Source organism: Vanellus vanellus (genome assembly GCF_965231255.1).
Source record: "Vanellus vanellus genome assembly, chromosome: 14".
Classification (NCBI taxonomy): domain Eukaryota; kingdom Metazoa; phylum Chordata; class Aves; order Charadriiformes; family Charadriidae; genus Vanellus; species Vanellus vanellus.
The window spans coordinates 11,989,417-12,014,325 of NC_138919.1; the positions used below are offsets into that span (position 1 = coordinate 11,989,417).

Sequence of the window (24,909 nt, forward strand, 5' to 3'; positions counted from 1 at the left end):
TGACAACCAGGAGACAAACAGAAGCAACATGAAAAATACTATGAAAATGAACAGTAGGCAATCAAGCATTTTAATCTCTGTGGACTATAACCAGCACTCTAAGAAGGCAGTAAAGCCAGGTAAAGGTAAATACTTACTGAAAAACTGAGATTTGTGAATTGCTTAATGAATGGATTGATCCATGTTTCATCTTGCTTATTTCCACCTTTCATTATTCCCTTAAAAATAGAAAGGATTTCCTGTGATACTCAGAAGATGCTTACCACCTACTGCTTCAATTACATCATAAAACATTATGAATGAAGATTAAAGCTTAATGGTACTCCACTCGGTGCAGCAGTCTGTTCTGACTTCGCTTTTAGAAATGACAACAGTGCAAGTACCTTGACTCAACCTCCTCTGGGAATTATTTTACAGAATAGGAAAGCAGTAGCACTCAGGAACCTCACCACTTTTTTTTTTTTTTTTTTTTTTCCCCATGGCCAACTTGCATTCTTATGTTTGAGCCTGACATCTCAGAAACCAGAATTACCTTTGTGGGCATTTTTTTCATATATGGTGGCCAATTTAAAGATGGGTTAGCTTCTTGTGAAGAACCGCTGTTCCACATTCCAATCTCTACATCCTCTTCTTCCTCCCAGCTGGTCTGACGACTGCCTGTCAATGGCATATCATCTCCACACCAACTATCTTGCATAGATTTAGGCCCTGGTTGTGAAAAAAATCCAGCAGTTAACATTTCAGTAGCGACTGACTACTCAACACAGAAACTAGCTTTGTGTTTACTTCAAGATAAAAAAAGCCCCCAAAAATGTACAGCTTCTCTAGAAGTATTTTGCCTTCCTCAAATACTTTTATTCAAAGACAATGCAGAAAGCACTCACCAGGTTTATTTGAAGCCTGTTGACCAAGAGAAGCGTTTCCCCAGCCAGAGGTGCCTGCTGCATCGCTGATGGGTTCTCCCCAGCTAGTACCAGTATCCATGGGTTTACCCCACGCTGAAGTTCCATTATCTACAGTAGTGGCTGGAGTAGAAGGCTCTCCCCAACCTTTTTAAAGCAGTGTGAGTTATTGGCATGTTTTTAAACAGCATTAAAAAAGCTACCTAAAGAGATTCAAGTGTTTTGCCTTTTCTAGACCCATAACATACAATAAAAAGCATATTAGTACCTATTTACATTCTGCATGAAGGTAATTATTACAACTGTAAGCTGTTCCATTAAAAAAACATAATAAAAAAATACAAATTTCATACATAAAAAATTACAGTTTGATAGTAGAACTTTCTAAGATATTAAGTTCTTAAGAGCTGCTCATTATATTTAAGCTACTCCTTTTCACAGCTGAAAAAGAGACAGAACACAAAATACTTCATAAACACCATGTGAACTAATCTGCAAGTATCATTATTCACTGCTCCCAAAACAACAAGATCAGAAAGTCTGACCTAGAGTCCATACAAAACCATCACCCTTCATTCTGTCCTGTAGCAGCTCAACAATTTTTTCGGGGGGCTCTTTGTCAACATTAAATTTTAACTGTTTTAGTATCAAATGAAGAAAAATACTTTTGTTCCTCAGATACTATTTTAAATATTTTGCGTTCCCACGTCTCAGAATTCAAGTAAAGCTACCTAGTCTTTATTACTTAAGCTATTTAAAACTAGAACAGATCTTCCAATCTGTATAAAAATCTCAAACATCTATAAGCATTGCTGTTACTTTTTTTAATAAATAAAAATGGTACCTCAATGACACCTTCCCTTTCTTCTTTGAAACTAAAATATTGTTATATGAAGCAAGAACAAAGTAAGTGTTTTACAATTAACAGAAAACACAAATTTGCATAAAACCAAGTCTTACCAGAACCCGAACTGCTCTCCTTGCTAGACATGGCACTTGAAGACAGTAGCTGCTGATGTACCTGTGCTTGCTGGTCGGAACTGCTGCTACTGTTTGGGACATTTTTATTCCACATATTCACATTTTTGTAGTTGTATTTGCTTGGATCACCCCAAGCAGAAGTTCCATCATCAATTTCCATTTTACGGCGTATTGATTCAGGGGATGGCTCCTCCCAGCCAGTGGGTTCTTCCTCCTTTGCTGGTGCTGGCATTGGTCCACCCAGCCAGCCTGACCCTGGGGGTTTGTTTGTGGAAGATGGTGCCCCCCAAGAGCCAACATCTTGTTTGTTCCATTCTGGAGAGTTGATTGGCTTTGACGAATCCCCCCAACCTTGAGCCTGATTGGATTTTGGAGGGTCTCCCCAGCCCTGGTTCTGATTAGACTTTGCAGGCTCATCCCATCCTGAAGAATTATTTGGGTTTGTATTATTACCTCCCCAAGTAACAGAATTTGATTTACCTGGCTCATTCCAACCAGATACTGATCTGTCACTGTCACTACCTCCCGAACTGGATTTCTTAGCCTCACCCCAATGGTTACTTCTTGAATTTTCACCCCAGCTATCACTGGCAGAAACTGCCCAACCCTGGCTGGCCTTTTGTCCATCTGTCCATCCCTGTTTGATCTTCTGTGCGTCATTCCAAGATGACTTTTCCTCTTTGCCACTTCCCCATGATTGATTGCTCTTGACCATTACTGTAGCAGCAGAATCTTCTTCCCACCCCCCTTGGCTGTTTGACCCTTTGGAGTCGCCCCACCTTGTAGCAGACTTTGGATCTCCCCACCCTGATACAGATGAGGTATCATTATTATTAGGGCTAGGTCTATCCACACACCCCCCTGAGCTGGAAGTCTGTGTCACAGAGCCTCCCCAGGCTTCTGTCCCATTGTCAGTTTTTCTTTCACCCCTCGGTGATGTTTCAGTATCCCAGGCAGTGTTCTGTTTGATTGGAGTCTGTCCCCAACCAGAGTTGGAAAGGACACGTGGATCTAAGTCAGTTCTGTTCACTATACTTTGGAGTAATGCATGCTGGTCAACTTTCCTTCTCTCTCGGTTCTGTCCTTCTGTAGTTACTCTGTCTTCATGGCATCCAGTGCTCTCCGAACTACCTTCGCTGTCCCCTGTACCTGTTTTGGCCCATGCGCTGTTCTGCTCAGTTATCTGAGAAGCAGCAGGACTCTGGCTGTTAAGGTCATCCTCCTCAGTAGATTTCCATCCATTTGTAAACTTCCTGCTGTTTCCATTCACGCTTTCATTGGAATGCTGATTACTAGGCAGTTTACTCCATTCCCCGTTTGAAATGTTAGTGCCAGTGTTTTGCGCAGGGTTGCCCCATCCTCTTCTACTCCCGCCAGCACTTGCACCATTTCCACTTCCCCATGGCATATTCTGGGAGTTGACTGTCCCTGCCTCCCACACCCCTCCTCCTTTATTCCCATTGATTTGAAAGTTAGTGCTGCCAGGCCCGCTAATGCCTGGCTGCATTAGAGTTGCATTCACAGTGTCACCATTAGCTTGGCTGTTTGGGCCTGAACATTTGTCTCCAGAGTAATTAGAACCATAGGCACCCCATGTAGTACCATAAGATCCACCATTTTTCGCCTCACCATTGCTAAGATGAGAAATGGAAGTGCCATTTGTAACTGGAGAGGCCTGAATCTGAGAATGATTCATTGTGCTCACACGCCAGGCCCCATGCCCTGTATTATTAGGCAGTTCGTTAATCTGCACTGAACCAGCAGAGTTTGGTAAACTAGAGGTCATAAAGTTAGTAGTGTTATTTGGTCCATTCATTTCAGTGTTAAGGTTTTGAGGTTGCCCACTGAATGAAACCTTCCTTGTACCATTTATTTCAGAATCACAATTTTCCTGAAGGCTTCCCCAGGAACCATGGGCTGAACCACCCACTTTAGAGTTAATACTCTGACTATTAGATATGTGACCTATGGTACTGCACTGAATATTTGTGCCAGGATTACCACTCCCTACAGACCCTTTCAGGGCATGTCCATTGTTCTCCAATACAGGCCAGGCACCATGGTTGCCATTTGAATTCAAAGTGCTTGGATTTAACCCTCCATTTGATGAAGAGTTTATGGTGCCCCAAGCATTCATTCTATTGTTGCTACTTTCAGATTTGCTGTCAGGAGCATCCACAGAAACTTGACATGTGCTTATTATGGTGCCATGGGATAAACCCCATGGCCCATTAATACTTCCATTGCCCACATTATTGCTGTTGCTACCAACCACAAACTTATTTTGAGAACCATGTCCAATGCCATTTCGAATGCCATCATTTTCACCACCTGTGCTCCCTGAAGCCATTATAACGAGGTTTCTCTCTGACCCAGAGCTAGAGGCAGAGTCAGTGTCCATACATTCTGATGTCAACTCTGGGTCACTGCCAGTGATTGATGGCCATGCTTCTTTGTCAGAGCCGTCTACAATAACTTTATCCCAGTTTGTGCTGGAGTCACTATTTGAAGAGACTGGTCCCCAGTGAGAATTTTCATAATGGGATCCTAGACCACTGTGGTTCAGATCTAAAGAGAAGGAGGAAAGTCCAAAAGCATTGTTATATATTTACTATTATTACTTCATTAAGCAGAAGAGGGACAAAAAACGTATAAAGACATTAAGAATTATTTTGCTTATTTTAACACTACAGTCACTGAAGATGACAGAGAAAGCTTCCAAGTACAGCTGTTCAGGACACTGCCGGATGCATAACCTAGAACACTTCTCACCAGCACACAAAGTTGCACTCACAAAAAGCAGGAAGAAGCACTCCTACAGTTCTTTTTTTCCAGAGAAATATTAAAAAAACAAAACAAAACTCTGTATCATCATATACAAAATAGTTTGTAAAAACACATATATATTAAAAACTAAAATACTATATAAAATCAAAGAGATTCTGAAGGCAGAAATCTAAACATGATATTGAACTGACCCAGTAGTACCAATTGCTCTGTGACAACAGCCAGAGAAACACACACATGCACCCCTCCATTAAAAGACATTATGTAAGATTTCTTAAGTACAAGTCAAGTTATTTTCTTTTATATAACAACAATCGAACACAAAAATCACAAGACCAATCTAAAGTTCTGCTGCTGCAGAAGTACAGATTAAATGCAGTAGCTGAACCAATGCTTCCCATTTTCATTTATATAAGAACTGCTGTTTCTTTTCCAATAAATAAGCTGATCACGTCTGGAAATCAAGATGACATACATCCTAATTCACTTACAAACTTTTCATGCACCATGGACTATTTGCTACAAAAAAGTGCTATCAATTTTCATCTCATATGTCTAAAGTTTTAGTGCAGAGACCACCCCCTACATCAAACTGTTAAATCAAAACATAGTCAGACAAGTGCACCAGAAGATGAAACTATGAAAGTGTAAAGCATGTGAAAAATAGTAATGAAGCTGGCAACAGAACACAAGTACAAAATGTCAGTGAAGTTTTTTTACTTAGTATTTGCCTGAACTGAAAGAATAACAGTACTAGTGTATGCTCAATTGCTGTGTATGTAGCAAAGCATGCTGCTTTGCCCATTAAAACATTCACTTTTTTAAAAAAAAAAGAAACTGTCAACTTTACTTTGTCATGTTCCTGTTTTTGCCTTTACTTAGAATATTCAAAATGTATGCACCTAAATATAAGAGAAAAAAGTTTTCTAGCTCCTACTCATTCTTAATGGATTTTTACAGCACACGCCCTACATCTGAACAGAAACTGTACCTGTTCACCTTAACAGACAGAGCTAATTAGTAACAAAATGCTACAATTATCAAGCTTTATTTTTCTCAAAAGCTGTTTAAAGAATATTTAGGGACTCACTACTTTTAAAATGTAACATTAATTTAAAAGCCTCTTGTGTTTCCAAGAAATACATGTTAATTGCAAAGTCTGAAAGGAAGCTGCCAGTCTCACTAGCTTCCCCCTTCTGCGGCAAGGACTGCCAATTCTGCACCGAAGCCCCAAATCCCGATGCCCACCAACCCCTCCTTACGGCTCAGGAACAAGTAACTGAGTCGCATCTACTCTATTAAAAATGTTAGTCACAATTGCCACCTATTTAGAAGTTAAAACACAGACAAGATAGGAATTTTGGCAATAGCTCAGCTCTCAAATGCAGAGATCACTCGGCAGGAGCCTGTTCTTAGTGCTCCAACTCAACCACAACAAGGGCTGATGTGGTTTATTGTGTGTAACATGACTGACCAATCTGAAGAGAAGCACAATTGATGTAGATTTAAAATGAGTCCTTGTTTCAGTCTTCCATCTCGCAAAAGGAATTTGAGAACACCATGACAAGCAAAGAACCCCACATTTTAATATCAGAGTAACAAATTCTAAATGTTACATTATTTAGATTTATTATCTTTATGATCTACAGGCAACGGGAAGAAACAACTTACTATGGAGAGTTTACTGAGGTTTACACTGATGTGCAAAAAGTTCTGGTGTGTTCTTCATTAATTTTTAATCAATATCAATGTTATTCATCCTACAGAGAAAAAGCATCTAGCCAAAGATCCTACCTCCAAGAGTAGGTAGCCTAGAGCAGCACAGAGCGGGGATCACCCACTACTTCTCCACCATCCGGGATGATGGAAACTTGAGAGAGTCAAAACAATCACTTAAGCTTCACGTAGGAACTACAACATGAGAAATAAGGATGCTGGCATAGCAATTTGGCACAGGGGGTAGTGGAAAAAGACCTGTGGCAGGCAGAAACAGGGCTGCAATGGTTAGAAGTGCCCGGCAGCTCCACAGTCTCAAAGAGGGGAACCACACAGCATCCTTGAGAGAACTGGAAGACATTCATTCAGTTGAGCACAACCCATAACCATCTACTAACGTGTCACTGAAAAAAAACACTGTAATATCCAAACAACTGTCCAAGAAAACCCAAGGTTCCAAATCTCACACTGGTATTTTGAAAACTGACATTTAACCTATATTAAAAGGCTAATTAGGAGTTGTTGTCTGCACTCTGATGAACTAGAGAATCAACAGTATCAAAAGCTGCCCTAACAAAACAAAATCTTGATTACATAAAAAGTACCCCAATAAGACAATCGATTTTAAAAACAACATGAAAGTATACATATGGCACACAGCCTGAATTCAGTGTGAAGAAAGAGACACAGGTTATGACAAGCCAGAGTGAAATGGTAAACAAATCGTAATTTGCACAGCAACAGAATATATAAAAAGAAAGCTTATATTTAGTAAAATTCTTTTATACTAATTTAGATGCAATACACAGTTTGCAATGATCCAATACACAAACAACATACAATAATTAATTTCCAGTCATCCAGAATTTTGTCCTAGCACATACAAAACTACCTTGACTAACAGTGTTTTTCCTGGACATAATTGTGTGTGATTCCTAGTATAAGCCGCTGTTCTGAAATGTTCCTATCTGAATCTCCACAACTCACGAACGTCTGAGATTAAGTAGATAAATACTGAATAAGCAAGCAATTATCTCCAATTTTTCATATTTGGCAGATACCACAAAAACACCTTCAAAATTGAAAAATTAAGAGTTAACAACATACTACATTTGGTGCACAGCAAACCCAGCCTATAGTTCTCTTGGTTTTCTCCCCAGAACTATTTGGAAGCTGCAAATGAACTTCCGCTGCTTAAATCCTGGACCAAAAAAAAAAAAAATTACACAAAGCAGAGTTCCTTAAAATTCAGTAATCTGCTAAGATTTTTTCAATAATTTGTAATTAAATAATTTATTGGTCTCTAGCTAGGAGTTATCCCTGCAGGAAATGTTTGCAGGAAACTGTATATATTTTCTAAAGTAGTTTGTTTGTTTTCAAGTACCATCACATGGTCTAAACTAAACATTAGGATTAAAAAGTGTAAATTAACAAATATCTGAATCCTGCTCCCTCTGTCTCCTTTTCGAGTTCTAGTACGCACTGGTACCCACAGACTGGTCAATACTATATCATTCCAATTATTATACCTTAGTTCTTTATGAAAAAATGCATTTTAGTAAACAAGCTTTTTAGCTTCTATTAAACAAGCTAAAAAAGCACCTTTATTATGAAATGACAAACCAAAAAAAAAAAAACAACCTGTTTGTTAACATCACATATCTGTTTCTCTGTGGTAGAGAAAAAGGTCTTGAAGTCTGTTTGTGTTGTGTTAAAGTACTCCAACTCAAGAATTAGTATATGTAGCTGTTTGCCTCTGCAATAGTTTCCTAACTGCTAACGCAGGAGAGGAAAGCTGCCAGGACAAGGGTACAATGTCCCTTTGCGCCTAACCCAGCACAACTGGCAGCTCTCCTAAACAGGACCGTGCCGCACACTTTCTCTCTCCCTGCTCTCCTCTCCCCAGCAGGAGAGCCCAGCAGGCTCTGGCCCCGGCTTGTGCTGGACCGAACACCCCTGCAGCACTGCCATCGGAAAAAGAGGAACCTTCATGGTTTTCCATCGCATGAAGAATCTGCCCTGACTCACTAAGTGGTCAAATTCAACACAAGAGAAGAGAGCGGAGGGAAGAGGAGAGGAGGATTAACAGCACCCCTTTGAGAGCAGTCTTCCAGGTAAACAGAAAAGATGCAACATGAAACATTCTCCTAAGCACTGTGCCCACGGCAGCCCGATGGGTGCACGCACAGCCAGAAACAGAGCCAGTACAAACCATCCTACAGCACTATCTGCATTACTGCAGACCATTTCATATTGGCACGCCCCCAAGCCCTCATACATCATATTCGCTCCAAAATATTACTTAAAAATAAACAGCAAATGTTCTTCACATCCAAATACAGTAAACAACATACACAGCTGCAGGCCCCCACATATGTGCTACCCCAGCATAAACTCAGCATTCAAAATAAAAAGGCCCCCAGACACGATTTCCTCCATTGTGCTGTGAAATATCTCTGATATAAAGCACGGGCTTGCACAGATTATTCAATTTAATACCATGAAAAGGCAATTTAACATGTAAGCATAAAGGTAAAAAAAGACACTTCGTATTTTAAAGCTGAAGTGCCACAAAGTTGAAACATCTGTTTTGGTATGAATTATTTTATAAAATTAAAAATGTTTAACCAAATGTCATATGTAATGGCACAGAGAAAGTATACTTAAGTCAGTCATTCACACAGCACAAGTTATTGAAAAACATAAGCCAAAGAATAAAAAAAATAAAAAAAAAAAAAGAGACAAAATTGTGTGAAACATGTAACTACTACAAACACACGTAGTGCAAAAAAGGTGAGATTTAAATAGCTAACCTGACTGGTTAGGGGAGTGGCTCACCAAGTCCCGAATGGGAGGCATGCCTACAAAAAGAAAAAAAAAAAGGCAAGAAAATTACAGAAGTGTTACTAAAGTAAACTAGCCTTTGAGAACAGTCCCCAAACCACTCATGACTTAAAAACCATTTGTTAGCACCCCTTTTTCAGGATAGGTTTCTCTTAAGAGCCATCTCTCAATCTTACTGACTGTGCTAGCAACAACCAAGTTCTGAATTGCCTCACCCACAGCACTGAACACACCACAGGAAAGAGATACACTGATAGCAAACCCAGCTTTCTACAAATAGCATTTAATTATTAGCAAATTTGCTGCTTTTACTAAGTATTTCCATTACTAGTTAGTTTTTATACACCTGGCATTTAATTAACCAATTTAACACGTTCTTAATTTTAAAAGTTTGATTTATATAAAAAAGAGGAAGAATTTATAGTCGTTGAAACCAAAACCAGTTAATTTTTCACTGTACTAACTTAAGAATTTCAGAGGTCAGCCCTGAAACTTAAGTAAGTTCATATCACTTCTTTGAACGACACGCTTTCTCCTCCTGAAAGTCATTATTTTGCTACCTGATTTACCAAGCAGAAATAAGTACGGTCCAACTCTGGTTTAACTTAAGCGTGCGCATAACAAACTTTCGTTTACCACTCTTTCATAGTTTCTTCCTCCTAAGTGTCCTATAGGCAGCATATGAGATCAAAGTTTCAAATTCAGAAATTTTACAGTTGGAGACCATAACTGTTACGTTTAAGGCAATGCTTCCTAAATTAAGTCAACTTCCATCGCTACTAACTGCAAATCCCAACTGCTCACTGTTCCCCCCCAACTGCTACAATAACTGACAAAAAACCCTGGAGTTACAGGAAGAATCTTTTGTTTCCAAAGGCTCTGGCTGTAACACAATTTTGCAGTTCCGCTGCAAGATGCACGAAGAAAAAGCGAGACCCAGTCATGTCGAAGGAGGAACCCAAGTAACTGGATGAACGCCAGGAGCCTGATGGTGCTCTCCTATTTTGTTTTGTCCCACAGTTGTAAGCAATTACTGCTGGCAAGTATTTCAGTTCACTATATAAATCATTTCATTGTGGAATAACCACCTGGTTATTCTGATGTGTTACAAAGCATAGAGGCAAAGAAACACACCAAGGCAGCATTCAAGACCTTGCTTTCACGTGAAGTTTACACACAAGGGAAAATTTCAGTAAAGCAAACAACCAAATTGGGTATGAAAACGTTCTGATAAAGAGCTACTTACGCAGATTTCTAAAAATAACCATCTTGGTACAAGACTGTATCTGTTTCAGAAGTACTACATGGCATGAGCTTCAATTATGTGCCTTTATCAAAAAGATAGGCCAAGTGTGCTAAAAAGACCAGGAAAAAAACTCTCAACCCACAGGACTATCCCTTCTTAAGCATTCCTTCTAAATAACGCAAGTTAATTTTCAAAAGAGATGATTGTCCATGCAAAACACAAGAGGGTTTTTTTTGACCACTGATTATAATTAAATTAAATTAAATTATAATTAAAAAAATTCTCCAATACCAAAGATTTAATTACCCTGGCCGCAGCAAGTTTTTAAAAGACGACTTGAAATTTAGCAGTACTTGTGCTCTCTGGCTTTTACAAAGCACCTACTGAACAGAATGACCACAGCTGGAACTGGGGAGAGATCCTACCCCAGGGTCTGTCCAGGAATGACAGATAAAGCAACCGGAGCCATTACCAATTACAGCAATTTTGGCTTCAACACTTCAAGCTACAGTTTTCCGTTTAACCCTAAAATACAGATCAATCCCAATATCCATTAAATAATGCTAAAAAAAAAAAAAAGTCAAGAACTTAATCTCCAAAGATATTCCATTAAGGTATAAAATTTATTAACCCAAATGGCCCATACACAGGTATTCTTTCAATAGGAAAGGATCTACAGATATGTCAAATTTAATGAGATTTTTAATTTCAGAGGTAACAACAAGGAGAGTACCTAGAAGTTGCTGTTGGAGGCTAAAAGAGGAACTAGGAAGAGTGAGTGAGTAAAGACTGAGACAGGCAAATGACAGTAGTATTTCCTTTCAGATACAAAGGCCTCAAAAGACATTAAGTCACTCTTGGATGCTGCTGGACTATGGCCACCTCCACACTACCTCACAGGCAATTCATTAGACAAGATTTTGAAACCATTACAGAAATGCAGCACTGGAAAATTCTTTTTCTTTACATCATCATCTTACCTACATTTCTCAAAGACCATGACAAAACATCCAAACCAGACATTATTCCTGGTTATATCAGAGGAAAGAGACCTTTCAAGCACACAGATACATGGCATCAAGAAACAAGACCCTGGCCTCCCAACCCCACTTGTCGGTTCTGATGAGTTTACTTTGGACACAGGGGAATGGCCCGAGCACAGCACACAGTTAACAGAGATCTAACACGATGCTACAGATAATACAAACTTTTTCTTAAGACGGGGAAAGTGATTTGGCCAACCTTTCTCTCCCCTAAAGGCTCTCGGAACCTTTTTGTTACCAGCTAAACGTGTAGACAGATTATTCACATAATTAACACATTATTCAAACCGCAGAAGTACTCTCAGTAAAGCAGTTGCCTCAGACACTCAGTGTAGCATTGAGGCAGTACCTCACAGGGACACATTGACATCTCCCAGCCTGAAGGTGGTCCAGCCACACCAGCACAAAAATCAAGCAAAATTGAGCAGAATGCAATACAGAAATGGGAACCCAACTAATTAAATATTGGTCTGGCGTTCACAAAAAGTGCAATGAAGGACAGTATACTCAAAAAAACCCTCTGGATACAATTAGGTGGTTTAATAGGTTGTATAGAGAGTAATACTTCTTAGATGAGTGTACATATGAATTTATATTTAAACCAGTATTTGCTACCATACAATTTGACCAGTAGATGATACATACTGGAGAAAAATTTTCATCTTAGAAGCAAGTGGGTCTATGAAAGGTTACTTTAAACCTGACTATAGACAGGAATAAAATTATACAGGTGAAGCAAAAAGAAAAATAATTAACTGCTTAAAATCAGTTCTTGGAAGAATTCTATCAGTACATTACAAAAATAGTAGTGGAAAGTAATATTGGAAACATTCCTCAAGGGGCACATGGATAAACTGCTTCCAATGCTTTAATTGTTTATATTAATTTTAAATACTGCTTCTTCAAGATTCACAACAGCTCACAATTTAACTAAAATTTGAAATGTCAAGGCTATTTTCTGGAAGTCTTTTTTGCAACTGAAGGGGCTACGAGTCACATCAGTTATAGCGTATAAAACACTAATTCTGAGAAACACTGGGAATTCAGTAAACTTTCAGAAGAAACCATCTGTGGGATTGTGCACGCTACTGCTATGTGCACATCAAAAACCAAATACAAGCATAAAAATAAAGTATTTGTCCAACGTATTAAGTGTTAGCATGCATTCATACCAAATCCCTTTGAAAATCTAGATCCTCATGAAGAAAGTTACGTTTTTCCAGCCAAAACCAGACTGCATTTATTATAAAAAAAAAAATCTGCTGAACTGCATGCTAGTACATTCACTGAACAGCAAATTATGCACATGTAACAGGTAAGGTTACTACTCTTAAAAGGGTCTTTGAAGAGAATGCATAACAAGCCACAATATTAAAGGCTAACTATACTTAATACTAATAGTAATAAAGGTAAAGGTCTATCCATTTTATAAGACAACCTAGCTTCAGGTAGCTGAACAAAGAAAAACTGACCTAATAACAAAAAGCAATTCTGATATTCTAAACAAGTTATACTATATCTCTAGATATGATAAAAATAAGTCTTAAGATGCTGTTCAGAATGCTCTGGGAGCTGTCTGAAAGACGCTTCCTCGTAAGATCTGTGTATCAAAACTGGATGCAAAAAAGATGCTTCACACCATGACCACGCTTGGATCAATTATTAGGATAAAGTCTGGAAATTCAGAACATAGCAGTGGTCATATTGGCTTCAACATCTGTTCGGAAACAGACATGACTATTGTACACCGCTGGCAACAACAAGCAACTAAGATGTCTTAAGTTTCAGTATGAAACTTGCACAAAGACGGCTGAAACCATCCTCTAGTACCAAGCTACAACACAGGAAAATATCTCATCATGCTACAGCTTACATTTTAAACTTTAAATAATATTAGCTCAAATATTTCACTGATAATTTAATTTAAACTATTTGATTTTAGTTAAAGGAAAACAAGGTACCTCCCCCTCACCTGGCTGTTTTTTGCTGCTGTTCGGCACTTCTCCGTTGGTCACTGGCTGTTTATTTGTGACAGTGCTGCCTCCTGACTGGCCGTTTAATACTTTAGGAGTAGATCCCAGGTTTGCAGCTATAACTGGTAACTGCTGACCTCGTTTCAGAAGCTGTTTCTGTTCCTGGTGTCGAAATCGCGGTGGTACTTCACGAGGAGGGTATCGAGGCAAGGTCTGCTGCTGCTGACTGTTGGCTGTGGCCCGCTTGGCATTATTATTAGTGCTGGTTACTGTGGAAGTGCCGTTAGAGGTGACAGGCTGAGGCTGGCTTACACTTGTCTTTGTTTGTTCTGGCACTACCCCCACCCCCAAAAAAAAGAAAGTTGGACAAAGTTATTCATAAGAACAGCAACTTAAAAAATTGAAGACTAAGTCAATGTTCTTAGATGTGTTTATATATTATGTAATGGCAGCATTTTTTCTGATTCAAGTTGTAACTCATTCTCCATTAAAAGCTCTATTATCCCATAATCACACAGCTTTAATAGCACAGATCTGGAAGCAGAAATATGTCTTGCTAGCAATCCTAACAAAGTTATCTCAGTTAAAGCATGCTACTACTAACAAGCTTTCTATAGCTTTTCCTGACAAATCAGGAACAGTTTATTATTATTATAATTATTATATTATTATTATTATAATCAGATGCCAGTTTATTTTGGCATCTAAACTTTATTTTGAAAAATATTTAAGTACTAAAAAAAAAAAAAATCTTACTCCAATGGGAAACTTAAGTGTTACATATAGAAAAATGTTATAGTCTTGCACAAAAAGAACAAGAGGTGAACAGGACATACCAAACACATTGTTAAGACTTGCCTGCTTTATCAACTCTATCATCCAAAGGGAAATACATTAATAGCTTTGAGTCAATCTGTTGCCAGCAGGAAAAGCTAATAGCACAGGTAGCCCCATACATGGCTTGGTAGGACTGTGCCAGCATTGATGAAAAGCCAAATGCGCAACTGCAACTCCAAATTATCTTTCAGTCTTGACAGCACGGCCACTTTAAGGCAAGATGAAGGTCAAATAATTTGCAGAGGTCATCTGTGAGTGAACACACCAAACCCTGTAACCCACAGTTCAACCCTGTTGAATATAGAGAAAACCGCAACATCCTTAACACCTCCAGCCTAACCAGTACAAAAGCAAAGGTGTAGGTATGGGGGTGTTCAGGTGTAGGTAACTGGTTAGGAAACCAGGCTCAATGGATAGGAAGGAACACTGTGAGCTACTGGATCTGTGTTTCCTGGTGCTGCTGCCATTCATCCCAACCCCTGTAACAGGTAAACTGGAATTCCAATCCCTATTGAGATGTTAATGTACTTTTCAAATTTCTTGGATGAGATATCCATACAGTGTGTTTACATTTACTGTGGAACTTAGAGATACCTCAAGACCTGATCATGACTTCCCTCAACACTGACTTCCCTGCGTGGTTAAGACACCATCTCTACTCAGAGCTCCACAAAATGAAACCGGCAGTTTTAGAAGTTACCAAAGGAAAAATAGTTTAATCCATGTAGCATTGCTGCTGCTAACAGCAAAGGCACAGCTCGGTAAGGCAACTCCTCTGGTGACAAACACGTAAAGAGGTTCCTACTAGCTACAGGTCACTCCTCCCACAGCAACACAACCCCTTCTGGGTCTGTACAGCCAACAGAGGGGAAAAATGACCCAGGTTAAAAACTCATCCCCACATTTTTAAATGGCTGTGTGCCATTTAATGATTTCCCAACATGTCAGAAGCAGGAATGTCATTCCTACATGAATGAAAATGTAATTTTCTGGGACTTTTTACTTTGTTTAAAGAACATTTTATCATTTGCTTTCAGGAACAGATTCACATGAATACAACATAAAAAAAATAAATGAAAGCAAACTCCTTAAACTTTTGTTTAAAGAAACAATTTGAATACTGTCCATGTTACTTGTGGCTATAATATTTTTTAATTTCTATTGTAATATGGACTTACATATTTTGAAAAAAAAAAAAAAAAAAAAAGAAAACCGCACAAACATGAAGGCCTTTAGAATAAAACACCACCTAAGTATCAGGATCTGAGTTATGTGTCAATGGAATATCATATTTAGGCTATTTAAGAAAAGTAGAAAAGAAAAATTTGACGGACCTCCTTGTTTCACAGGCCTTTGCCAGAAGTATCAAGGGGAGAGGAGGAGTACCCAGCTTCACTCCACAGCCCCACCATCTCCCCTGCTTTGCCACAGCAGTGACCCAGCTCTCTCTATTTCACAGCTGACTGGAGAAGGACAGAATTAAGGAGAGGAATGGCCAAGACATAAGTCAATTTAATGTACAGAGCACGGGGAATAGAAGGTATTCAAAAGCTATTAGATAAATTGGCAAGTTGATAAAAATCACCAACACCATATCAGATTCCGTCAATTTAAGTTGTTACCTATATTGAAAAATAGGTAACTCAGATCAGATATCTTGCACAATGTTTTGATGCATATAATACGTCTACAAGTTACGATCAAAACTGAATTTCACAAATACAAAGAAATCAAACAAATCAATTTCCATTTATTCTTTTTCAAATTTCCTGGTTTAAAAATAATTAAAATAACTGAAAATGACTAAGCCTTTGCGGGGGGGCTATTTTAGCACATAGCTAAGAATCTGTCAACAATTTAATGCATAAGCACTTAGCACATTTCTGTGGTCTAGGTACTGCAAAAAGCTTTGAAATTAAAAAAAAAAAAAATAAAATTCATCACATACCACCGTCCGTGTAACTACTGCCCAAATCTTAACTTTTTGATCTATCGATACGCTTTCTGCTGCAACTGATTCACTCTAATTATTCTTAACAGTTTAAAGCGCAGTTCAGCCTACACCTGAGGTGTGCTGACAGTGATATGCAGAAAACAACCACTTTGTTGGCTTGATAATGATATACCGGCTGCAAAAAGTAGTCATAGAGTACTGGCACCACTTAGGGACACATACATCCTTCAGCCTTCTGTACACTGCATTTAAGCTTTCTTTTTTTTTTTTTTACTGTCAGCTTAAGTGGAAAGTACACCTCGCTTGAAGAGATTTTTAATACAACATACAATACCCCATAAGATGGTCAACGAAAAAGATTCAGTTTTCCTACACTACTACTTCCATTCACGTACAATTGCTCCTCTCAGATAAAGTAAAATAATTTTTATATGACATTCCACGAGATATCCAATCAGAGTTGCAAGTAGTGTGCTTAGGGCAGTACCGCAACGCAGCAACATTAATATTTTACTTTCCTAATTAAAGCTACTTTAAGACAAAGTGCGTATTCTCACAGAATCCAATGGACTTGCAGGTAATCAAATCACTGTCGACTATAAAAGAGTGCAACTAATAAACAAGCTACTTTCTGCCAAGCCAGCCCCTAAGCTACGACACAAACAAGACTTCACAAACAGTTTAAGAAAATTGTATTTCTCATATATTCTATGCATTTATTTCCTTAGCAAATACGGTTATTCTTCCTGCTATGATCAAACTAAAGAGAAATCTACCAGACAACACAGTTATACTAATGAATACACAGAGTTTACATTCGTATGTTAATTTCAAACTGAAATTAATCCGAAGTGCGACAGAATTCCCTTGCCTTCACTTCCCTAAGTACTACACAGTAAGTTTTAAGTTATACAATTTATTCTGTCCAACATTTTCCAGTGAACAACTTCTCAGAAGACTAAATAATACATTAATATTCCAATATGGCTACTATAAATTCCAACACCCCTTAATCATCATCTTTATATTTTAATTTGTTATAAACAAGCTGCTTGTTTAATAAAAGTTTGTTCTGCACACCAGTGTTTTATTTTGAATCATATTAAGGCAGAAAGATAATATTAACAGCCTTGCAGTCTATCGCAGTTTATTTACTTGACTAGTAATAGCAAGTTTACAGAAACGAATATTAAAAAACAATAAAGATTTTCATAAAGAACAAACCTGCTGAAAACCCACAAAGCAGGGGATGGTGAAGTTACAGTTTACAGAGAGATTCCAAAGAAAGACGCTTCCAACTTGTGTTGCTTTCCCACTCTGCAGATTTCATTAGAAAATGGAGGAGAAGCATGGTGTCATTTTACTGCTCCAGGAGTGCTGCCTGCCAACTCCTCCTGGAGTAGGGGCCCAGTGACTTAAACTCCCCCTCCAATAAAAAAAAATGGCAGCTGTTTGAATAACTTTAATGCAGATGGAAAACAGTTTCTCACTCGCACAAAATCAGCGTACAAAGATCAAATCGTCTACTAAACCACACAAAGAACAGCACCAAGCTGTCATTTAAATGTTTCTTCTTGCTGCTGCCGAAGCTGACCTCTTAAAAATGTATTGTAATGCTCTCTCCCTGCATGTCATGCCCCAAAGAGTTGTCAGTGCTGGAATGCTGAAGGGCAAACAGAGGAAGTCTGGCTTTCAAGCTGACACACGTAAGATGTAGTGCTAGAATTTTCGTTGTGGAAAAATGGCCGCAGCTGTAAGCTCAGCTAGCTGATCTGGAAAATATCTAACTGTTTGCCAATTCATTAACCCCTGAAGATCCGCACAAAGGTAAGCTGTATGCCATTCCGACGGGTAATTTTAACAGCAAGCATTCGTGATTCTGTTCGGTTTTGCTATTCACTTTCAAGATTTAAAAGCTAACGTAACAGTTTTTCCAATCTGTAAAAGCATAGTTAGGCAAGCAAAAAAAAAAATCCGACAAAAAACAGAAGAGTTAGTGTATTCTGGCAATTTTGCTTCACAAAGAAAATGAATAAGAAGTTTCCAAGGTGGGAAATATGAGTCAAAGATTTCAATTCCACACCCAGCTATTTTTAAAAGCACTTTCCGTTTCAGTGGTTGATTCAAAGTTTATTCTGTTCTGCAAGAAAAGTAGTACTTTATGCCTCTGCCTTCTACAAAGCAGGGGAATTCAGAACTGGAGATTGACAGATGTTTTCAGCTCTAGCTTGTTCCGTTTCACAAAGCACAAAAGCATTCAGAACAACTAACCACAACACTAGCATCAACATCAACATTACTGTTCAAGTTCTGTGAATTACTTCACTAGGGTATTACGTGCATACATTAAAGTGTCTGCAAGAAGATATTTCATCTCATAATGAAATCTCATTCTGCAGAATTACACCATGATTACTGAAGTGAGCATAGACAACGGAACTCAAACATTCTTCTTAAATAGCATTTACTTTAGTGCTTGGCTTATCATTAGCTACTTGCGGCCACAGCACGGTTTGCAGAGTCCTGTTTTAGGAGAAATTCAGGGTAAATGGATTGATTTGTCTGTCTTTAATAGCACTGACATTAAACACAGCAAAAATACATATTTTGCCAAGCCAGAAGGAATACCACAACAATTGACAATTCCTACAATATTCTCAACAAATAAGGACTTTCAAATAACACTTATTTTTTCGCAAAATAGTGGTACAAGAGCACTTGGAGGGCACTTGTTGATGTATGAATTTGTTATGCTAGCTGCTACACAAATAGCGAAACGTTCCACTTAGGAACTAACTAATCCATTCATCTCTAACTCCTATGAACTTTCTCTTCCCTCTTTTAATAAAACCAGATGTATAAAACTAGACAGGTTAGAATATTTGAAATCCACAGGAATGACACACATGCATTTTTAATGACAATACTGCAAGATTAAAATGCTACTTCGACCAGAAACATTTATATTAGCATCATCTTCATTACTTCCATTCCTAAACCTGAACAGGAAAAAAAATCAACACTATTTACATGCACAGTGGTAACTACTTCAGCTGGTACAAAAGCCATTTCTACCTTAGCTAAAACAACATTTTGGAGCCATCTAAACTATGCTTAAAAATAAGAAATAACCTCCCTACCCTCCCCCACCACTTAACCAGCTACTTTTCTGAAAGAAGGAACATAATTCTGAATTATTTAGAGATCCTATACTCTTGTATTTTATCTTCAGCTCATGCACAAAATAAATTATTTAAGACATTAACGTGATGGAAACTTGGAAACTAATGAAACATTAATTTGCATCCTGAATACAAGTAGGCAAAACTGTTGAAACAATGAAAGAGCTATGTGCAACATAAGCAACGAATTTGTTCCTATAGAAACCGTTGCAAAAAGTTGCCTATCTGAATCTCAAAATGTCTGTTCTTCTTCTTCAGAACTGCCAGCTTGCGTTTCTTTGACAACTCTAAATTCCTGCTAAACTTCCTGAAATACCCTTTTAATGATAATGTAACATTAAAGTTGGAACTTAATACTTCATCAGTAAACATCAGGCCTCCAAGGAGAGGGAAAAAAAAAAAAAAAAAAAAAAAGAGAAAAAAATATTTACTCTGTCCTTCAGAAGAAAGGCATTTTCTTTCAATTTGAAGATTACCATCAGGTAGCCTACTGAGCAGAATTGCTGCCCTCCCATCTTTGTGCTATTTTTAGCCATTTGCTTTTGCAACCTCGTCCCTGATGTGACGCATGGATGCCAGTGCAGCATAAGTACATAGGTCAAATGTTCATCCAAAATGGAGGTTACTATTTACAGCAAAGTATTTTATCATTTTCCTTCTTCACTATCTTTTCAGATATATTTTACTACTTCAGAATAAACCCAAGCAGTTTCATAATTCTTAAACCTGGTATATTATCTTAGAAGCCTTATGGCAGGAATACACAGAAGAAAACAAATGCTTAGCCTGTACTTCAAATGCAATTCCATGCACTGCTTGAAAAAGGGTGCTTTAAAAAACAACTGAAGAGTATTTATTAATTATAATACTCTTCCAGCACTTTTAATAAGTATCCAGTTCTGTGCCTAAAGACAAACATAGAATTCCTAACTGATTTCAGGGACCAGAGTCAGGCTGGAAATGCCAGGACCCATAGTCAGTCCAGTGAAACCCACAGGACGGTTCCACATATAGAACAAACTTCCATTACCGATATCAGCCATAGGAACAGTGCACTAACACTCCTGTAGCCACCACGCTCTGGCAGCTCCTTCTGCCTCAAGCGATCAATAATCCATAACCAAAACATCAGCCTCCCCTAAGCAGCACGTAGAACTCCCCAAGACGCAGAACCCAGGCTGCCCTCCTTCCCTCTGCACAGCACCATGACACACTGAAAACCTATTGGGCCCGCTCAACCTGTTTTGGATTTTTTTTTTTTTTCCATTTAAACACACACACTGAAGTAGACATTGCACTTAAATAAACTAGACGTGTCTCCTGATAGCTGGTAATTGGTACTGCAGTCCTTGGCAGGAGAATCAGCGCATTTTTTACGTGGAGAACCTGCCTCCTCTATTTCAACCACACACAAACTAGGATGCTTCTTCAAACGCACACCTCAGTAATGGATACTTTCACTTGTTTCTTTGCCTCTTCTCAAGCGCAGTATGTCGTCTACCATCTTACTACCTTCATGCCAGAACAGCACTTCAAACACTTTTTGATTTTTCCAACAGTAATTGCTTCTCTGCTAAGCAGGGCTTCCGAGCTCATTTCTACCACTGCTCGAGTAAGTGTTAAATTAAACCCAACGTTCCCAGAAAACAGGGATTCAGCAAGCTCTCCACACGATCACTTATGCAATTATTACCCACTTCCCAACTAACAGGTTATGAGCTAGAATTAAAAATAAAGTGAAAAGAATCTTTTTCCCTCCTTTATAGAAGCTGATTGGAATGGAGATCTGTATAAAAACCACAAACATTCAGAATAACTGTAGTGTTCCCAGTCTGCCACTGAACATTGAAATTACAGCTTTCATATACTGTCATCTTGATCATTTTGTCAGGATGAACTCTCCACATGCAATGGTTACTTAAAACTAGACATATCAATTACTTGTCTATCAAGCATTCACCACCTCAGTTGCACTTTGAAACTTAATTTCAAAATATTCCAGCAGATCCATTACGTGGATCTATACATGGTCACACTTGAAGTGTTAGAGTGTTTGTACACTTTCCAAACAAAGCAAAAAAGAGGAAGAAAAAGAGCAAATAAAGAAAAGAACTCAAGGCATGATGATGTATATGCCTGGTGCTGCATAAGTAATTAAGAAAGGAAAACGGGAAGAACAGAAGATTCCAATCAACCCTTAGCCATTACTCTTACTGTCTTGTGGTCACTGTTTGAAAAAGTGCAACTGAAGTTTCAAGCATCCCACCTATTAGTTTGAGAAGAGCCTTCAAGTGACCTATTTGATTTAATGTATTTAAAAATGCAGAAATAATACACAGAATAGAAATAACTCTAAAGTAACTTACCTTTGATTTTTTGTTCAATGGCCTAGAACAAGAAAGAAGAAGTGTCAGTGATTTGTGCAGATAAGAGAAAAACCACATGTGCATAAGCCATTTCATAAAGCAACATTAGCTTTTGACTTTCCTCTTTTAAAATATTTTAAAGTTATTTAATTATCTACTTCAGAAGTGTCTCTCTAACCAACCCGTGCCTATTATTCCTTATGCCTAGAAAGCTGTTTAAATGTTATAGAAGACAAAATTAATTTGAAAGATAACTACATGAAACAGACTGAATTAAACTTGCAAATTAAGATGTTTGAAGTGAGTTGAAAACTGTGCCTAGAAGCAAGGAACCCCCACCACTTTTATTGCAGCATACAGCAGGGGAAGAGGGAGGGACCTAGAAATTTAAAGGAAGAAAATAAATGCAAAAGCTTTAAGTCTTTCATTTCCAAGATTCAACTGGTTACACCTGTGACATGGCCAAGATGAGAGATCTATTTGAATAAAATTTTATCACAGGATAGAAATGGGGAGAGTAACACTTCTTGTAAGGAAGTGCACTTTAATTGTGCAGTTTTAACTATAAGACATAGTGAAACTGACTTCATGAAGGACCTCTCAAAAGCACAAATCATAGTTTTTCCTATCTGAAACTAGAGTTTTCTTAATTATCACCTTTAAAATGCACTATTGTCAAAGCAAAATGAGATTTGTTTTGATATGGTTACTTTGGTAGCTGTATACAACCCTTTTTAATTACGCTCTTGCATATATTCATAGCATGCAATAAATTTGTGATAATACTTAAGCTATGATTGTCTACAAATAAATCCTTCAGGAGAGAGGAAAAAAAGAGAGAGCACATGTGAATACAAGAAAAAAGTATTGATTCACTGATTTGATGTAATACTTGGTTAGATTGACATTAGCACTGTTACGGCTAACTACTGTAACTTTATTAATGACTCTTCAGTGCCACAGCCTCATTTCTCTTAAGGAAAAATCAAGAGTGCATTAACAGAAAATGCCTCTTTTCAACTTCTTAAGCTGACAAATCCAAAGATACATACAAAAATTTAAGTTATACTGTCCAGTAGTTCAAAATGTAGACTCTTGCTCCCAAGAAACCTTGAGCCTCAGCTTTTTGTTGTTTTTTTTTTTTTTTTTTTTGTTTATGCTCTTAAGAGATTGCTAAAAAATAGCTAGACTGCAGAATCTCTTCTGAAGAAAATCCACTCTACTAACAGTAATGCATCAACCTCTGTAATTAAGAAAGCAAAAATAAAGCCAATGGCTGCTTACACAAGCGTATCAAAAAACCCACATCACGTTCACTTTCAGTTTTGCTGATCTTATTACCCTGACTCCTCCAATACCACCTCATCTTCCAAAAGGCAGTTGCTGTACTCAGGGCCACTACATAACACCGCAACTCTTCATTGTGTTCTTTGTTCAACACATCTGGCTAAAAAAATGATTTTGAAGACCTGGGAAGCTTTGCATGCACTTCAACTCCAGGGTACTGTATGCACAGCAGCTGGCTTTGAACCAAGTGTTCAAAACATGTTTTTATATGATCTTTAAAAGGTAAATGGAACACAACAGTTGGTGTCCCACAAAAGCTGCTCAGCATCAGGATGCAAACACAGAACATACCTTCTCTTAGTTAAGTGTCATACCTCTGATTGCTGCTGTTCTTTTTCTACTCCTTTTAGTTCCAATTATTAAAAAACTACAGTATATATAAAAAACAAGCATTAGCTTTTCCTTCTACAGTATTATTACATGATGGCTTTTCAGTTCTTGCCATGCCTATACGTGTGTTTAGAACTTACTCTGGAGAGCTTGTAATCTAACCCCCCCCCTCCGATTGTGACTTGAGTTAAAAATCAATTGATTAGCTTGGCACTTGACCCATGAGCAGGAAAATGAGATAACTTAGAATTTTTCAAAAATTTTTCCTGTTTCTGACTATCCACAGCACCTAGAGAGATCAGCGAAGAGAAAGGGTCACAGGATAAGGTTACTGACTCCTTTTTATACTAAGGTGCTGTTCTCTAAAAGAAAAACAATTTGAATATACGTCAGCTAGGGACTTCCAAAATATATCAGTACTTTGTGCACTGTTAAATGCTTTAAAATTTTTGCTAGAGAGCCTATGGCTGATAATACAAAACATTACATTCTTAGGAGATCAAACAGAAAAAGTTAGCTTACAAAACAAAAAGAACAATTTTGGTCAATCTGAAACTACTCATGAATATTAAAATAACATAAAAGGGATTCTTGCCTTCCTTGTGACCTACATTAACTAGTTTTCATTTTAATCTAGAATCAAGCCCTGGCTGTACTAGGACTTTTTTCCTTTTTTTTTAAACACCAAAGTTAACTGGCAGTTGTTTGTTACCATGGTTTTTCAGAGGTATATTCTCTTTAATCTAGATCAAGTTTAAGCTTCTCCAGGAATGCAGATGAGCATCCTTGTGGCACGCTATTCCTTTTTCCATAGAAGCTGCTTAAATTCCCGATACATGAAATCCACATACTTGTTTTGTTACTCTGAGAATGCAGCACATCAATAAAGACCTGTGGCTTCTGAAGAACAGTCTAGCAGGTGCTCCATGGCAGGAGAAAGTGTAAGCAAAACTTTCAATTTTAGGCAAAGGCCTAATCTCTTCACTTTCAAAAAATATTTATGCTTCTATTTCTTCTAGAAATTTCATTCTCAAACATGCCTTTCAAACTCATGAAAAAACTAAATTTGGGGGGAAGAAGTCAGCTATGAAGAACCACTTGTTTAGAAGATTCAAATTCTACAAGTAAACCAGCTCCTTTCCCATTACAACTTCTGACTAAAAAAGAACTCCAAGGGGAAAATAAGTTATAAATTTACAATTGAGGCCCAAAAATTATTATGTAGCTTTGCAGTCAGCTACTGAAAAGAACCTCTCATTCTGAAATATGAACAATTACCTCTTCTAGGAGTACCCCTCCAATACTATTTCATTTAGATTTGTTGCAAGATTAGACATACCTAATTTCATACAGGTGCACAACAAACATCTTCATTTAGGCCAACAAACAAGGAGAGCTGAC

The 24,909-nt window shown here is 37.9% G+C and overlaps 1 protein-coding gene across 2 annotated transcripts in view; it reads right to left on the reverse strand.

The window, feature by feature from the left end:
• The window catches only part of TNRC6A (trinucleotide repeat containing adaptor 6A), a gene marked incomplete at its 5' end in the record, with an annotated part of 51,037 nt that overhangs the window by 12,523 nt on the left and 13,605 nt on the right, over window positions 1–24,909 (reverse strand). Inside the window, 7 exons of one of the 2 annotated variants that reach the window (XM_082490368.1) lie at window positions 138–218; window positions 533–708; window positions 885–1,049; window positions 1,863–4,451; window positions 9,200–9,247; window positions 13,492–13,827; window positions 21,832–21,853. In XM_082490368.1, coding sequence (XP_082346494.1) covers window positions 138–218; window positions 533–708; window positions 885–1,049; window positions 1,863–4,451; window positions 9,200–9,247; window positions 13,492–13,827; window positions 21,832–21,853 — 3,417 coding nt within the window. The remainder of the gene's footprint in view (window positions 1–137; window positions 219–532; window positions 709–884; window positions 1,050–1,862; window positions 4,452–9,199; window positions 9,248–13,491; window positions 13,828–21,831; window positions 21,854–24,909) is intronic. The other variant, XM_082490369.1, reaches the window with a different exon arrangement.